Source organism: Dipodomys ordii, unplaced genomic scaffold (assembly GCF_000151885.1).
Source record: "Dipodomys ordii isolate 6190 unplaced genomic scaffold, Dord_2.0 Scaffold27, whole genome shotgun sequence".
Lineage (NCBI taxonomy): Eukaryota > Metazoa > Chordata > Mammalia > Rodentia > Heteromyidae > Dipodomys > Dipodomys ordii.
Window position 1 is genome coordinate 359749 of NW_012267243.1, and position 19181 is coordinate 378929.

General features: G+C 36.3%; 1 protein-coding gene across 1 annotated transcript in view; it reads right to left on the bottom strand.

The window, feature by feature from the left end:
* Positions 1-19181, bottom strand: part of Fmn2 (formin 2) — a 170115-nt gene that overhangs the window by 12596 nt on the left and 138338 nt on the right. Inside the window, exons 14-16 of the mRNA XM_013015633.1 lie at positions 17537-17629; positions 12732-12783; positions 2684-2833 (exon numbers count right to left, since the gene is read on the bottom strand). Of these exons, the coding sequence (XP_012871087.1) occupies positions 2684-2833; positions 12732-12783; positions 17537-17629 (295 nt within the window). The remainder of the gene's footprint in view (positions 1-2683; positions 2834-12731; positions 12784-17536; positions 17630-19181) is intronic.

Consider the following 19181-nt stretch of genomic DNA (forward strand, 5'->3'; position numbering starts at 1 on the left):
ATTCAAGTGCGGTGTGTTGGCCTTGAATCATGATCCTCTTATCTTCAACCTCCCATTCATACCCTCTTAAGAAACTAGGATTATAGGCTCCCTGTGTTTGTTTGCCCAGCTCTCTGTGTTTATTTGAGGAGTTATCTATTTTCCAAGGTGGCTGTACTATTTTATATTCCCACCGACAGTTTATGAGAAATCTGTTATGTGTTCGGTAAAGGTAAAGCAAAGTTTGTTTGGGGCATCTCATATGTACACAATACCATAAAATAGAGGCTATGGCTGCTGATAATGCCTGAAAGCATACTACTAACATTGAAAGTCATGTTGCACAGAGGCCATGAGTGTTTATAGGAACTTGAATCTCAGGCAGTCCCAACCTTGTCTCCAAGGTGGCAGGCTTCCCGTTACCTTCCATGTTCTGTGAGGTGGTAGTGACAATAGGAATGGCCCCATGTCCCTGTTCTGCCAGCCTTCTGCTCTGCCACACTTGTTTCTGTGATATGCACCTGGACAGTGAGCTCGCACCTAGTCCTGTCTTGTCGATGCCTCAACCATAACATGTCCCTTCTCATTTAAGTTTCCACTCTCGGAGTTGATGTGATTTTATACTTTCCATTTGAACATCAGCAGTAATGATTTTCCAATTTCAAAAGAAGGAAGCTGTATGTGACATGTTGAGCTTATAAAAAGTTTCTTCCTTAAAAAACCCTCTTCTTTACATTGTCTAAACTAAACAAGTCTTTTTTTGACCGAAGAACAAAAACAAAATAAAAATCATTTAATCAAAGGCTGAAGGGACCAAGCAATGATTCAATTGGCTGCAAGAAAACTTTATACAACTTTGGTGTGGGGCGGGGGGGGGGGGGGGGGGGGGGGGGGGGGGGGGGGGGGGGGGGGGGGGGGGGGCGGATGGGAAGGGATGAAAAGGGGAAACAAAGGAGGAGGCATTGTCTTGCCCATGTAATTGGAACTCCTCTGTACAGTATTTTCACAATAAAAAAAAAATCAGTAGTAGGAACTCACTGAACTGAGGCCTCCTATTTGCAAGGCAAATGTTCTACAATTTGAGCCATGTCTTCACCCGAAATATACTAATTTTTACACAGTTACTTTTTTTTTTTTACTACAAGGATGTTTGACTAAATTCTCAAACTATGTTAACTACAACAATTTTGAGATGCAGTTCAGTATCTTGACTAGTGTTCAAAGTATTTTCTATTTAAACTTTGACTTTTCCCATATGCTATTCCCTGAGGCATACTGCCTTCTATGACAAATCTATAGAATCTAAGAAATCATAGTATATTTTGGTAAACAAGTGACTGAATATGCGATGCTGCCCAGGTAGTACTACCTAGTGATGCATAGCAATCTTAGTTCATGTAAACACCCTGTAATGCTCAAGTAATCATAAATGACCTATAAATCATTCTTCAGCAGGAGTCCCTGCCTGTGATTATATGAGTGAGCTCAAGTCTGCCATCACTTCAATGGGTGGGGAATATATTTTTACCAATAGCCATATATATATATATATAATATATATTTATATATATTTGTATATATATAAATATATTATATATATATAAATATAAATATATATATATTTCACTGGTAAAATGTAATTATCATTATCATTACAGGTAGACAGACCTCTATTGGCTGTGAGTTAGTAGCCAATGAGAAGCATGTTTGTCTTTCATGCAACAAATGATACTTGGGCCTTATATGGTTTGTTCCCCATCCACAACACTCAATAAATATTAGCAATCAGTATCACCAGATAACAGAACTTACCTCTGAATGAAAGCTAGGTGGATATGATGGTTTTGTATTAATTAGAACAAAACAAAGACAATGAGCAGAATGCTGTGGAATGTTGTGCCAATTAGAAACTTAGTCCCTTAAGTTATAACTTCTTTAAAGGACCAATGCAGAGTCTTTGTAAGTTCCTGGATGTTATGAGATATGTTATTCAATTCAGTATTAGGCTTTTCTATTTCTCTTTAATTTTCCCAGTAGACCCAACTATTTAGGTAGGCTGCCTTTGAGGATTAGCTTTTTTCAGAAGTTAATATTTAATGACTGTGGAATTTCATAATCGTAGAGACATTATTTTACATACTTAAGAAAAAAATGTTCCTTTATTCTTGAAAAGATATATTTTAGGGAACACATGTAATTCTGCCAGGATCTTAAAGATCTTTTCAGTAATATTTATCATCTAGTTCTGGGAGACCTTTGTGTAAAATATTGTATAAAATATTGTGTAAAATATTGACAAAATTCCAGAGACAGAGCAAAAGAAAACACAAAACTATTCACCTTATCTGGATAGTCTGTGTTCTCCATCTTTAGAAGTAAAAGGGTTTATCATCCTACAGGGTTATCTGGATTCTTTGTATGAAGTTCCTTTCTGTGTAGTTTCTTCTTGGCAGAAGATATTTTAACAGACAGTGGTCCCAGAATACCCACTCCCAAATTATTGTCAGTGTTCTCACAATTCTGGACTCACTCTTCTTATTCAAATACTACATTCCTCCAAATGTCAATGCCCTCATTAACTTGCTACCCCAAGGTGAAGGCCATGCAATTTTTCATCCATGTTATAAATGCTGGCAATCCCAGTTATATCACACATAATAAAAGTATCAGTTTTCAATGCCATTGTGCCAATGAACATACCTACCTCTCTTGCAGAATAAGCTTGTTCTCCTTCTTCCAAAAGTCTTTAAAGTCGGAACTGAATTCATGCCAGATACTGAAGAAAACATTTGGGGAAACCTCCTTCTCTCCAATTTTTGGTTTCATGAAAAAATAGGCTGTAGTCTCTAAAAAGCTGTCAGAGCACACACAGGACATAAAAACTATAATTACTTTCCAGTGGGGACATTCAAGACATTCTCTCTTTTCCTTTCCTTTCCTTTCCTTTCCTTTCCTTTCCTTTCCTTTTCTTTTCTGGCTGGTACTGTAGCTTAAACTCAGGGTCTCACACTTCCCCATGGCTTTCTGGCCTACTGCTAGCACCCTACCACTTAAGCTGCAGTTCCACATGTTTGCTGGTTAATTGGCGATAGATTCTTGGTTGCTTACAAATTTGAGGTCCTTCTGCTTTAGCGGTCCTCGTACCTAGACTACAGGTATACTCTAACTTGCGGGGCCTAGTTTTGATTATAAATGAATGTATACTATAAGTTCTCTATGTCAGTGACTACAAAGTCATATACTACTCATATCTATCTTTGCTCAGTTGTTACTACATTCTGAAAGTAAAAAAAAAATCAGCTTTAAAAGAGTTAAGTTTAAGTTCCAGTTAGTAGAAAAGCTAGTGGTTGCAAGTGGTTCATAGCTATAATTCTAGCTTCTCAAGAAGCTGAGATCTGAAGATTGATATTCTGAGCAAGTGTGGGCAGATATATCATTAAGACTCTTTTGTTTTTGGTGCCAGTCCTGGACAATGTCCCTGAGATCTTTTTTGATCACAAGCTCTCTACCACTTGAGCCACAGCTCCATTTCCAGATTTTTGGTGGTTAATTGAAGATAAGGGTCTTGTAGACTTGGCTTCCCAAATTGGCTTGGAACCATGATCCTTAGAGCTCAGCTTCCTGAATAGCTAAGATTAAAGGTGTGATCCACCCATACCGGGCCCTTAAGACTCATGTATAATGCTGTATTAGATAGTCATTGACAACAGCCCCGAAAATACCTAGGGAAAAAAAGCCATTATTGCAATATCTATTTCTCTAAATTTCCTTCTTCCTGTGATTTATCAAGGTTTCCGATCTCTGTTCATTTTTTGGACAGTATGGGGTAGAAGGAGGTAGTTAAACTAAGGGCTTTGAGCTTGTTCTCCTTAATCACTCAACTGGGGTTCTACCACTTAAACGATGCCTCCAGATGGCTGTTGCTGATTGTTTTGGAGTTTGAGTCTCTAAGACTATTCTGCTTGGGCTGATATTGAAATATAATCCTCCAGATCTCAATTTTCTGAGTAGCAAGAAGTACAGGCATGAATCACTGGTTCCTGACTATAATCTCATATTATTGGGGTTGTTTTTTTTTCATCCAATATTCTCTTTCTTGTGGACTGTTAAACTCAGAATGAGTCAGATCTTTTGGCTTAGTTATTTATCCATTTCTTAATCCAGTTTTGAAAAACATGTTCAGTACTCCCAGTCTCTTTTCCTTAATCACAGAATCCTCAAATCACATAATTTCCATGAAGCCATCAGATTCCCTTCAAAATACCCATGCTAACAATGTAAAGCCTAGAAGCAAAATCAAACAAATAAAAAAGAGTTAATAATAAATTATTTTGTAAAGAAATATTTCATGTCTTTGTAAAATAATTCCCAGTCAGTTTGAGGACTGTTTCAGTGAGTTTAAGAATATACAATGGGGGTGGGTGGGCAATCTTGTGATAGTACCCACAAAACTTATATACATTTAACACTAATATAGGGTTTAGAGTGCCAGGAATACCTTTTTTTCCCTTAAAAATCAGTATAGATACAAGTTTGCATACCACAGTATGACTAGAGGGATTAAAACATATTTTCATAGCAAATATGCCAATGCTTTCCTTGGGAGATTCTGTGACCAGTAATGACAGTATGACTGTGGTCTCACCCAGATGGGAGAATGCTGTTTGGAGGAGGAGAAGGCAGAAGAGAACTATGTGAAGCCATGTGCCTTTGAAAAGAACTGATGTTTGAAAAGAGAAACATGCATCCTCTTAGAGGAAAATTAAAGCTGTATTTGCTTTACACTTCCTGAATTTTTAGTTATGGTGTTACATACAATATGTCCAAGATTTCACTAAATTCCCTAACAAATGAAGGAAACTAAGCTGGGACAGAGTAGTGATTCTCTGTAGACACAGGAGTTATGGCTGTCATCCCCACGGATGGTCTACACAAATGTCCACCACCTTCAGTAGTGCTGGAATTTACCTGGCTGCTTCTTGTACCTCACTCTGATTAGAATCTGTAATCTAAATGAAATTTTAGTTTGCCTGGTCAAAGACTAAAACTACATTTTCTTTCAAGATAAGTGGTAAAGAAACAAACATATAACCAAAAAAACCCTAATAGAGGCTAATAAAAATGGAACAAAACAGAAAGTAGAAAGGGTAAAATTTGGTGATTGAGTGTATCAAGTATATCTAACCATCATATAATCATGATTTAAATCCATTTGTATATATAAAACTTGGGAAAATATGCTAACATATATATTCCAGAGATACCATCCAATGCTGTAGTCTGCGAAACTGTAGGTTTATTTTCTGAACAAAGGAAAAAAATTGGAAATTGCGGCTTCAATAAAAATAGGAAGCAGTAAAAACTAGAAGATGATTTCATCTATATATTTCACCAGGGAAACTGGACATGTACTTCAAAGGCTTGTTACGATTCATTTGGTTAGAAGATACAGAGATCTATGTTAATAAAGATTCATCCACAAGGGTTTGTTTCTCAGAGGCTTCCAGAATCCAGAAGCAGGCTCAAGAGGGTCAGACATGAGACAGATATGTGCTTTGGTTATAACCACCTCTGAAAAACTATCCTCACTTTGAATCCAGATTTTATCACTTATTTTCTCAAGTTGTCTGGCTTTGGACAGGTCTGGGAACTCTGGCTTGTCTGTTTTCTCATTTCTAAAATGAGATGGGTTAGTATTTTAGACCTAATAAGCAGAACAGAACGACTTGATGGCATCTTCTTGGTATTTATGAGGAAGAATTGTCCCTAGTGACTCAGGTCTGTGTTTTCTTGGTGACTATTATTGTAAATTCTTGGGTGGGAAGACATGTGCTCATGTGATGACCCCTGGCTGGACGGTGTATGAGGCAAGGTTTTGAAATTAATGTAAAGAAGAAAAATGAGCCCATTTCCTCAGGAAAAGAAGGGCTGGAGGAGCAACAAAGCTAAGGATACTGCCATTTTGAAAAGAGAAAATTTGATGAAAATACATAATGATCTTTGTATAAGCTGAAGGATTTCTTTTTAACTGTAAGAATATATACATTATAAAACTCATATCCTCTTAAATGGATGCATGTTACTGTACTTACTAATTGTGGGAAAACTGTAAGTGCAGCATTTTAAGGTAGAAATCCGTGGACAAAGTAGAGGAAGTAACATGCCCTTTCTTTGTCAAAGTATTTCCCCTTTCCTTTATTTCTGATGGCATGCATTTCAGGAATACAGTGACTAGAATCTCCCATAGTAATTCAATACCTTTTCTTCTTAGTTTATAGACAAAGGCTTTAGGAGTTTTAGCCTCTTAGGACTTGGAGTAGATCTTTGTGATCTTTGTTACAGAGGGAAGTTTCTGTTTTATACGATAAAACTGTTAGAATCAGAAAATCTTTGATGCACTTGCCAAGGTAATGATCAATCCAAATGGGAAGGCAACCCTACCATTCTCTGAAGTATACAGAGTTCCTTCCATCCAGAGTGCAGTAGAGCGAACAAGAAAGACTTCAGGAGATACCATCACCCCATAATATTCTTGGCATAATTGACAAAGGGTGTCATCCGGCTTCATAGTGTTGCAGGACAACGGATTTCACAACAATTTAGCTAACACAGCTACAGAAAACTCATTTGTCCAAAAAGTGTGGCTTCTAAAATTTACCACATGGCCTGAAGTAAAAAGCATGAAATCCACATTTCTCCCATTCATCCCAGGAAGCCTGAAGCCTCTTCCTGTGGTCTGCAAACAGTACCTCTTCTAGCAGGCCGTGAAGTAGTTAAACAAGAAAGCCACATTGGGAAATAACTAAATCTGTTTTATGTTATCAATATTGTGAAGGGAATGATGTCTTTGTTTGGGGATTCTGCAGAAATATTCCATGTCACTTCAGTTTTAATACCAGGCTGGAGCCTGAGTGGTCTGCCAGCAGAAGACAGATAAACAAAGACCTGTAGTCTTCTATTCATCTCCCAATAGTTACTCAGAAAGATTCTGGAAAATATGCCTAATATGAACTAAACAATTCATTTTACCCATGTGCCAGAAGTCCATTCCTTGAATAAACACTTTACAAACTGACACTGTGAAAGTCACTAGGCATGAGAAAGTACATGTACATCAGTTCAGGACTGATTAAATATTTCTCTCCTATGATGAACAAACAGTGTATATTATATGAGGCTACCGGAACCAACATTCCTTTGACTTCATTCCTCTTTTCCTTGCTCTGTCTTTATACTACATGAAAGATTATTTTTCCATTTTAGTGCATTTATTATTCAGTCTCTCTCTTGGCAAAATACCACTGAAGCAATATTATAGGCAGAAATAGCATTTTTTAAATGTGTGATTTAATGTTATTTCACGAATGTGCTTTATTCCATTACTACTTCTTGCCTTTGATTATTGAATGTTTTCAAATGCCTTTGCTAATACTGAAGCTAAATGGGAGAGAGAACCTCATTAATCGTCCTAAAGAAAGAATTGAGAGAGGAGAAAGAGGAAGAAAAAACTTCCATACACCATGCAGTGGTGCCCATCTGTAGTCCCAGCAATGGAGAAACTCAAGAAGAAAGATTTTAAGTCCAAACTAGTTGGGTATAGGTAGAAAAAGATCTTGTGTCATCAATAAGCAGGTGAACTGATTAGGTAGCTAATTTAAAAGATTCTATAATATATTTCAAGTATATTTGCAAGCTGCTGAGTCAAAATGATGAGTCAAATCATCATCGTATAAAGACAATAATTAGCCGGTGCTGGTGGCTCATACCAGTAATCCTAGCTACTCAGGAGACTGAGATCTAAGAATTGCAGTTCAAAGCCAGTCCTGGCAGGAAAGTCTGTGAGACTCCAATAAGCCACCAGAAAACCAGAAGTGGTGCTGTGGCTGAAGTTGAGCTGAAGAGCTGAGGGCCTAAGGCACCCAGGACCTAAGTTGAAGCCCCATGATGGAAAACATTTTAAAGAATAAATAATTTTTTTTCATTTTCATTTTTTGTCAATTGTGGGGCTTGAATTCAGAATCTGGGCACTGTCCCTGGGCTTTTTTGCTCAAAGCTAGCACTCTACCACTTTGAGCCATTACCACTTGCAGTTTTCTAGCGGTTAACTGGACATAGGTGTCTCATGGACTTTCTTGCCTGGGCTGGTTCTCAAACTGCAATCCTCAGATCTCTGTCTCCTAAGTGGGATTACTTGGATTACAGGCGTGAGCCACTGAAGACTGACAATTTATTCTCCTATATGATTTTGCTAATACTTTCTCCGTTGAACTTATAAGGTAGATTTTGGCCATTGGTGTAGTGTAAGACTGTGGGTTCAAGCCCTCATACCACACACCACACCACACACACACACACACACACACACACACACACACACATATACATACACACACACACCGTTATAGTTTTTAGCTTTTAGAAGAAAGGAAAATATTTATGTTTTGTTTTTTGGTTTGCTTCTGTATCAATACTGAGGCTTGAACTCATGGTCTCAGTCTCTGTTTATGTATACACATGTATACGTATGTGAGTACATGTATATCCTGTCAAACAGAGCATCTTCAAAACAAATACTTCAGCAGGTAGAAAGAATCACAAACAAAATATCCATTTAGAGGTGAAGAAGGCTCTTGCATCTTGCTTGCCTTTAACTCAAGAAGGTTGTTTCAGCTTTGAGCTTTTCATCCCTCAGTCTAGAACATCAGCTAAATTAACTGACATATGTAAATTTTCTAATCAAAAAGCTGTATATTCATTTTTTAATTATTTATATGATCTTTGTTCAGGTCTAAAAGTGAAATTGAAATAATGTATAGCTGGAATAAACTGTGTTTCTGAAATCTGCTCATTTTTATTTCAAAACTTAATTATAACTTAGATATTGTTTTCATCTGTGGGACTTAAAGAAGCCCAGAAAACATTTTGAAGTTAGCTATAACTTATAAGCTAAACAGGACTTTCACTTTCTACTTTTAAGTTAACAGAAAAATGCATGAGTAAACAGTGAGAATTAGCACATGACATTATAATGGCAATAAGCGAACCATAAGAAGAGATAGCTCTGGCTTTAAAATAGATACTAAGCTTTTTTTAAAAATATCTTCAGTTATGAACTTATAAAGTGATCTGGAAAAATGCAATATCTACTGTACACAACATTATTTTCTTGATAAAAGCCCGGTTTTAGAGAATGTGTCATGGGCTTCCCAGAAGAATGTGTACTGTGCAGTTGCTGGGTGAAATATTCTGTAGTTGTCTACTGGATCCAGTTAGTCACTGCAATCAACTAACTCAGGTTACTTCATAGAGTGTTTGACTAGATGATCTCCTCATTGATGATAATGATGTGCTGAAGTTTCCAGCCATCATTGTGTTTGCATCTATGCATGATTTAAAGTATACTAGGGTTGGTTTGACAAAGGTGGTGCTCCAGCATTTGGTGCAAAAGTCATAGAACACAAGAAGAAAATTGCAATTTCTTTAACAGCAAGCTGATATACTCTGTGTGTGTGTGTGTGTGTGTGTGTGTGTGTGTGTGTTCCTCTATGAGTGTATGAAGTTTTCACAATGTTTTCTCGTAAGGCCTCTTACAGTCCTATTGGAATCAGCTTTCCACCTTACATAGAGCAAGGTGTCCCAATCCTTCGGCCCTGTTCCTAAAGCTCCTTCCTACATAGAATGAAGAAAAGCAGAGGTTCCATTCTCTTCACAAGGAAGGAAGCTGAGGTCAAGGTACTTCCTGTGGCTTATGCTATTGTACTCGTGGAGTGATGGGTCTGGGCTCAGAAGAAATGCCAGGCTCTAGCCATCACACTGTCCTTCCTTCTTTCACAAATGTGATGCACACATGGTAAGCTAAGTCACATGGTAAACCTTAGTGAAACTTCTCTTTACATATAGGGAAAGTTTCTCGGTTGGTGACTATATGATCATGCTTTGAGCAAAGGCAGGATAGTGTGATGCTCTGAACTCCTTACTCTGCTATTTATAAATAGCTCTCCGTCATTTCTAAAAGTCCAAACACAGAAATTTGTCTTGTGACAAATATTTTCTTAAGAATGAATATAGTTACTTAGATTTACAAAACAATGTAAACAGAAAATTCCTTGGATTAAAAGCCTTTCAACATGCTAAAAGAACTAAAATGGCTCTATATTTTCTGTCTTAAGGTCAAAGGGCTAATGGAAAGCTGAAATGCAGGTACTTAAAAAGGCCAGGGAGAAACCAATGAGATTTGTTAGAAACAAATGAGATTACCAATAACAAAACAAATGGAAGGAAGAATGAGAAACCTTCTGCCTGAAGAAATACACATCCCTGTTTCCTTCTTTCTCCCCCCCTGCCCCCCCTTTTCTCTTTCTCTTGGCTTTGCTGAAGCTACTGAAATGATAAGAATACAGTGTGTGTATGTCTTACTTCCGTTCTGGTAGGGAGCCTTGGCTAAGGAGACCTTTGGCTAAATTAAACACAAAAAGGGAGTATCATGGAAAAAAAAATAGGACCTTAGGTGCTAAAAATGCTTAAATAGGTAGAAAACACATCTGTTGCTCTATTATTGGGGTTAAGGTCCATAAAATTGCCCAGACTTGAATAAAATGAGAGATGGAACTCTAGAATCTGGGCCAAAGTTCATCATTCCTGAGAAGAGCCTGGCCAGCCATCTTGGCGAAGAAGTTGTCCTCAGCACCCTAGGCTGAAATGCTTCTATGTCTTATACATATAGGCCTAGCAAGAGAAGTATACTCTCTGAGGCTGGTATACAAGCCTATGGATACAAGCCTATACTTTGGAAAAGAATATAGCATGTGACCTGAGTTCTTTTGAAATTTGTATTTTATATTTTATTAGTTCCAACTGTAGTAGGAGATTTCAATTGGATATGTTCAGTTATGTAAATCCTTTAATCAAATTCACTGCATTTACCTCATTCTCCCTCTCTACTTCCCAAGCCAATCTCATCAAGCTTGCTTACTGCTCCTGTTCCTTGCATTTCTAAGAGCTGTGTTCTATCGTGCATTACCTCCACAGAATTACTACTGAAATTTCCCAGGTTACATAGAAATGTTGATAAGTTGTAGATATATACATTTGGGAAAATGTTGAACAAATAGAATGTAAAGTATCTGCTATTACCTAATATTCTTATTTTCATTCCTGACTTAAAATATAGCTTTTAAAATGCATTTTCTGTTTTTGTTTTGTTTTTTTCATTTCTTTTAATTTACAATTTTGTCATGACCATGAATTGAAATGTGTCTGTCTTTCTTATTAATGTCAGGTTTTTGCTTTACTTTTTGCTTCTTGTAGAAAATGGGCAATTTTTTCAACCAATCTGTCTAGGACAATATTTTATATCAAATCAAGAATGGAATGTGGCATTTGTTCACAGAAGGGAATGACAGTAATGACAACATTTTTGGTAAAAAAAAAAAATTCCTAAAGAGTAATAAATTTTCTCTAGTGGATGTGATGCTTAATTTTCACATCAACTTGGATAATTTATGAGCCAAACATTAGTCTAGTTGTTAGGATATCAATTTTTAGATGTGACTAACATTTGAATCACTAGAATTTATAAAAAGCAACTTCCCTTTTATATTATCCAGTTAGTATAGGCCTTAGGTTCAGCATTCAAATAGACTGAATTCTGTCCCCAAACTGTCACCAGACTTCATACTCAGGATCACAACGTCAGCCTCTACTGGAATTGTCAGCTTGTATAGCTAATTCGATCCTTGCAGCATCTATGATTCCAATGTCTGTCTGCCTGCCTGCCTGTCTATCTATCTATAGATATAGATATCAATTTAAATATATCAACCATATATATAATGTATATATGCTTATAAATACCTATATAACTATGTACGTATACACATACACACCAAGACATTTTTTCCCAGAGAATTTGCCTAAGAGAGAAAGAAAATTTGAATGAACGGAGGGGGACTTCTGATGAACTTTTTGTGCTTGGTCTGATAAAAAAATTCTCCATTCTGAAGGGGAAAAAACAAAAGAGGGATACAGGTTGACCCATTGTAACAATGAGATGTACAAGACACTATGTTGAAAAACGAACTTTACAGTTTAGGCTGGGGGGGGGTGTAGTTGTGAAGGTGGGAGGGAAGGGATAGGGGGAAAACAAAGGCAGAGATAACGATGCTTGATAGGAAATGTACTCATTACCTTGTTCATGTAACTGTAATCCCTCTGTACAGTACTTTTACAATTAAAAAAAAAACATTTAAAAAAAAGTAGACTCATGGAGAGGGTAACAATGCTAGATAGGAAATGTACTCATTACCTTACTCATGTAACTGTAACCCCTCTGTACAGTATCTCTACAATAAAAAATATATATTAAAAAAATTCTCCATTCTGTGTGGGAAGGGCCAACCAAAAAAAGCTCATGTTTCTCTCCCTTAATTTTATTGTTAATATAGGAAAACAATAGTTTTCTATACCAAACTCATTAAAATAAAGTTCTTGCTTTCTTTCACTGTTTCACTAGTGCTCAATCTGATTAGAAAGAAAAGTTATCAATTTATTTACAATAATTTAACAGAATTATAATTCATATAGAGATGAAAATATACTCAGACATTCATTATGGAATTAAAGCACACTAATATATTAAATTTGTATTTTGATACTTAAAAAATTTACCCAATAATTGTTTCCTGGAGATGAAATATACTACCACTTTATAGTATGAGAAGAAATATAATTATTAAAGGAAAGCAATTTCTTACCACTTATGTGTCTCTGTCAAGGAAGTCTCCTCTGCTTCTTGGTCAATTTTAGCTAAACATATAAGAAAAAATGTGAGATAGGGAAATAGTAGCACTATCTTAAGTATAACCTAGAAAACATAAATGTTATTTAAATGATTAATTATAATTGTTAATTCTCATGATTAATTATAAAAATTGTTAATTATAAAATACTCAAATTAGCAATTTAAAATTCTATTTTATGACTGGAAAAACAAACACACACTTGACAGATAGATGATATTCTATTTACAGAGAGAAGTTTTTTATATAATAACAAAAAATTCAGATTCAATTTCTTCATAAAATTGACAATAACATTAGAGAATTAAACATTCATGTCATAGTTATGTCAATGTGATATTTAAATGCCAACAACTAATTAGCAATAATTCCCTCAAGCAAATGTGCAAATACTAAGTGAAAACAAACAAAAGAACAGAAAGGGAAATGGACAGAACTAGAACAAATCAGGTTGAGCAAAATATGCCAAGATCAGAGGATAAATGGCACGTGGTCTCCCTGATATGTGGATGTTAAATCCAAAACGCAAGGAGATGGGACAAAGAAAACAGGACTCAAGAAACAAATGACCTCTTCTTAATTTGTTGCATCGTTTTTAAATGACTATGTTCTTGACCTCACATATGGTATACACATGTGCACATCTAAGGGAAGCTAGGAGGAGGACACAGAATCAGAGGGAAATGAGTGAAAAAATATACCAGAGGTGCCAATCAGCTGCACTAGACATTGATGAAAGTGAACTAAGCAACTCAAGAGCAGCTATAGGAAGGAAGTTGTGAAAGTGAAAGAGGGAACAGCTTACACTAAGCAAAAGGAAAGAAACGTACACATGACCCAATTTGGAAGGAATAGTTGTACTGTCAAAGTTTGTAGAGTTCATAAACTTTATAGACCATGATAACGACAATTCTCCTTGTGAAGGGTTAAAATGTGTTTGTGACTTTAGCTAAGTATCACTATCCCACAATACTGTGACATTTATGTAATCACTTAATTTCAATAAAGAAAGTTTAAAAAATAAAGAACAGAAAGGATATGCAACCTCCTTCAGTAATGGTAAGAATTTGGAACTCTGCAATAGCATTCTTTCAACATAATTACAAGTGAGTAGACCCTGAGCTTTTCCATTTACATATATTTATTTCTTTTGCAAAGTTTAAACCCTAGGCCTCCCATACAGTAGATAAACACTCAACAACACTATAACTTTTGTCTAAAAATAAAGAATGATAGTCTAAAAGAAACTCAAAGATCAAATTAAGGAAAGGGATTAAATTAATGCTTCAATGTGTTTAAAAATCACACAGAAATTCCAAATTCCATTAGCTAAAACAAGTACAGCAATGACTTTCAATTTTCTTTTGACAAGCAACTGTTCTAGGAATTTATGTAAATATTCTCTCCATTCTTCTCCTCTGTACACATACTTGTTTGACACAGAAGTTCAAAGATAAAGGTCATTTCAAGCAATGTAATCATAATATGTTTAGTTTATTCTGCAAAATTTTGAAACCTCAGTTGTGATATGATAAATAGATGACTTGATGTTTCAAAATCACTGAGCCATGGAGCAGAAAGCAAAATCAATGAAAAGAAAATCCTACTCAGGTGCCGGTGGCTTAAGCCTGTAATCCTAGCTATTCAAGAGGCTGAGATCTGAGAACCATGGTTCAAAGCCAACCTAGGCAGTAAAGTCTGTGAGACTCTTATCTCCAATGAATAGACAGAAAACAGGAAGCAGCACTGTGGCTCAAGTGGCAGAGTACTAGCCTTTAGAGAAAAAGCTCAGGGAAAGCACTCAGGCACTCAGGCCCTGAGTACAAGCCCCAAGCCTAACAAAACAAAACAAAAACAAAACAAAAAAAGGAAAAAAATAAAGGAGGAGGGAAGAAAGGAAGGAAGGAAGAAGAAAGAAAGAAAGAACAAAAGAAAGCAAGAAAGCAAGCAAGCAAGAAAGAAAGAAAAGAAAGAAGAAGGAAGGAAGAAAGAAGAAGGAAGGAAGGAAGGAAGGAAGAAAAGGAAGGAAGGAAGGAAGGAAGGAAGGAAGGAAAGAAAGAAGGAATGAACGAATGAACAAAAGGAAGGAAGGAAGGAAGGAAGGAAGGAAGGAAGAAAAGACAGAAAGAAGGCAGGAAAGAGAAAAAAATCCTGAAGTAAATAAAGATGTTGTTTTATAATCATTTCTCTGTGGGTCATATTTATGGCCCACAGAAGATTATGGCCCACAAAAGATTTATCATAAGATAAAGTGGAGCTGAGTAGTTGATTATAATTTTTTTGTGAAATGATCATTTAAAAAAAAGAAATCCTTAATCCCTAGGAAATTAGCAAAGTGTCTAAATCACCACTTAAAACAGAATATTAAAGTTTGGGCTGGTTAATGTTTAAAGTATATTTCAAGACAGTATTTTCTTGAAGGCATATAAAAAATCTTCTAACTCATAACTTAGTGTCTTGTTGGGATAGAACAGTTTCAACGATTTGCTAAGACTGTCAAAATTTCACAGGGATCATTTGAGCTGGCAGTAGGGAATTTTTTCTTTTCTTTTCTTTCTTTCTTTCTTTCCTTCTTTTTTGCCAGTCCTGGAGCTTGAACTCAGGGCCTGAGCACTATCACTGAGCCTCTTTGTGCTCAAGGCTATCACTCTACCACTTGAGCCAAGAGCCAATTCCAGCTTTTTCTGTGTATGTGGTACTGAGGAATCCAATTCAGGGCTTCATGCATGCTAGGCAAGCACCCTACCACTAAGCCACATTCCCAGCTCCCCTTTTCCCTTTTTGTAATTTATATTGCTTATATAAATTTACAGATTAATCATTAGACATATTAAAAATTAGAACAAATGTCCTATGTAAACATACTTAGAAAGGCATCAATATGAATACATTCTATTATAAAAATACTTTACAACTTTGGTGGGGATGCGGGGGTGGGAGAGTGGGAGATGGGAAGGGATGGGAAGGGGAAGCAACAAAGGAGGAGGCAACAATGCTTGATAAGAAATGTACTCATTAATCTTGCCCATGTAACCCCTCTGTATGGTATTTTCACAATAAAAATAAAATAAAAAATAAAAAAATAAATCTGCTTTGGGCTACCTAAAATAAACAATGATTTGCTCTCAGAAAATTTCAAAAACTACTAAATTTCTTTAGGGAACAATTAACTGACAGTTTCACAAAATGAATATTAACAAACTGGTATGCTACATACAGAAAGGGGGAGGGATGGAGAAAATGATGGGCAAGTACATTCATATTTAATGTACATATGTGCACTTGGGGGATTGATGGGTTGAGATAAGTGCAGGAAGAAATAATAAAAGGGGTGACACAGATCAAGATGCACTGTACACATAAATTGACATGGAGAAACTGCCTTGTTCAACTATTTAAAATAAGTTTTAAAAATAAATTACAAAAGGATAAAAAAAGAAAAGGTGTTGGGCTGCAGTGACCGACAACTGTAATCCAAGCTTCTCAGGAGGTTGAGATCCAGAAGATCAGCGTATGAAGATGGACTATTAACAAAAGTCTGCGAGACTCCATTTCAAAAGTAACTAGGAAAAGTAGGAATAGAGGAAAGGCTCAAGTGGTATAGTACCAGCTGAGGAAGCAAACTGAGTAAGATTATGAAGCAGTGAACTAAGTTCAAGCTCTACATCCAGGAAAAAAAAAAGTTTCTGTGATAGCTTCCAAAGAATTATTTGTTTAGTATCTTACTAAAATTTTTCATTCTTGTTTATCATATAGAAATATACTAAGAACCAATGAGATGATATTTTGTAAGCATCCTAGAAGAAAGGTGTTAAAAAAATCCACCCTACAAAAAAGTTAAGGTTATCCTAAAGATTGAAAACATCAATAATCTTTGTTCTTAGATACAATGCTTTGATAAACCAACTAAGTACATGATTGAACTAAGATCATAAGAATACAGAAAAGTTACGAGAAGGGGCTAGGACATAAATCAGTGATAGAATGGATGCTTAATGTAGGTGAGGCCCTGAATTATCTTCAAAGCACCACAAAAAAACAGTGACAACAACAAAAATAAGACACCTTAAAATAATATCAGATTTTAAAACAAAAAAGCATATAATTTTTGAGCTAAAAGTAATTTTTTTAATTTTAAGTAGTTGTACAAAGAAGTTTCAAGTCAGATTATGAGTACAGTGAAACTTTTTTGTTGGTGGTGGTGGTAGTCAGTGGCCGTGGGGCTTGAATCGTTTTTTCTTTTTTTGAGGAGGGGGTTGTCAGTCTTGGGAGTTAACCTCGGGGACTAGGTCCTGTCCCTAATTTTTTTTTTGTTCAAGGCTAGTACTCTTAACCCTAACAGCTCCACTTCTGGCTTTTGGTTATTTTGGCACTTCCCTGGAGATAAGAGTCTCACAGACTTTCTTGCCTTGGCTGGCTTCAAACCATGATCCTCAGATTTTAGCTTGTTAATTAGCTAGGATTATAGACGGGCATGAAGTACAGCCCTGAACTAAATACAATGCATCTTGAACAATTAAATGAACAATCTAATAAATACACAGTGTTTTAAGTACTATTGAGTATACTTGCTGTCACAGATCCAGCCAATAATTAGCATTTCCACAGAACACTATGCTTAGCAACCTGCTTCCATCTCACATCCTGTGACATGACTACAGTGAATCTGTTTTACTTGTATTTGTTTAATGCCTGAATAATCCCCTTTAAATCAGTATGTCTTGATGGAGAAAGGAAAACATTAGATCTCTGCAACTCACCTTGACTGATGAACTGCTCCATGTTTTCCTTGAAGGGCTGCATGTGCTCTTCTGAAGAGACCTGGTACACCTTTCCCGCTTCCACCTCACAGGCTGAAAGGGAGACATCGTTTAGAACATCACCATGCTAAGAGAGCATGAAATCATGTTAGCCAGTGTTAGAAAATCCTTGTAGCTACCCTCATTGGCATATATGTTGGAAGCATCCAAACACCAGAACAATAAGCCTATGCTCAAGGCTTCCTTTAAGGGAAATGTGTTCAAGGGGGAAAAAAAATGTTTAGAATCTTTAAACACAAATTCATCACTGGGGCAGATTATTTAAAGCACTAGACCTCAATCTCTTTATCTGTAAAGTAGGCATGAACTGGAGCCTACTGGTGGTGTACTTAAGAAGATCAAATCTGCTATAAATGTGAGATATCAGAATAGTACTTAGTCCACAGTACAGCAATAGGTAATGATAGCTATCATCCCTATACTCATAATTTAACTTAGTCCTTAGAACAAGACAGTAAAGGGTATTATTCCTTCTTTTACAGTTGAGAAAGTTACAGTTCAAATAAGGCAATCAAATGCTGAAAGTTTCAAAAATGAAAGTAGAATACGTATAATTGAAATTCTGATCTGATATCAAAATCAGTCCTTTTTTTCTGTGTTTGTCATCATAAATGTCTGAGGTATTGTCTACATCTAATTTGGGTTAATTAAGAAGCATTTCTGCGAATGAAGGGGTGACATTACCCCAAAAGAAATGTACTCTTTACCTGACGTAATATAATTGGAACCCCTCTGTATATCACCTTTACAATAACAATACTGTTTTAAAAGAAGCATTTCTAAGAACATTTCTGAAGAATCTCCAGTATGATAACAAACTCAAAATTGAAAAGCATATATACACACACACATTTATAAAGTATATATAATATATGAAAGAAAATCTTTGGTCAACTGCATATTTGATTCAGGAACATGTTCTGTTCCCTGTAAGTCCTAAAGTAAACATTTCTCCAAGAAGTTATGATAACTTATCCTGTCCCTCATTATAAAACCATACCCCACCCCCACCTGACATTACCTTCTCTTTTCTTTTTTTTTTTAACTCTGGGCCTAGGTGCTGTCCCTCAGCTATTCAGCTCAAGGCTAGCGCTCTACCACTTGAGCCACAGCGCCACTTCTGGCTTTTTTCTTTTTTCTTATGTGGTGCTGAGGAATCAAACCCAGGGCCTCATGCATGCAAGGCAAGCGCTCTACCACTGAGCCACCTTCCCAGCCCATGACATTACCTTCTCTCTGGATGGGTATTCTCTATCAAATATCGATGTAACTGCAGTCATGAGATTTAAGACCACCCACATGTGCCCCTCTGATCCTGTCCTTTGCCTGGGGATCCCTTGCCATGCTAATGAATCCCAATCCCTATTTCCAATCCAGGTTTCTCATCACTCCAGACTCAAACACATTCACCAAGTTCAAATCTTCACAGCCATCTACATCTTGGTTCCCTTTGTTCATGGTAGCACTACCTAAGCTAAAGAACTCAAGCTAAAACAGGACTAACTCTTCATTTGCTTTCTACATCCCAGTATCTTTTTGTAAAGCCACCCAAATACTCCTTCACTTGGCCCTTTCCTCTTCATGC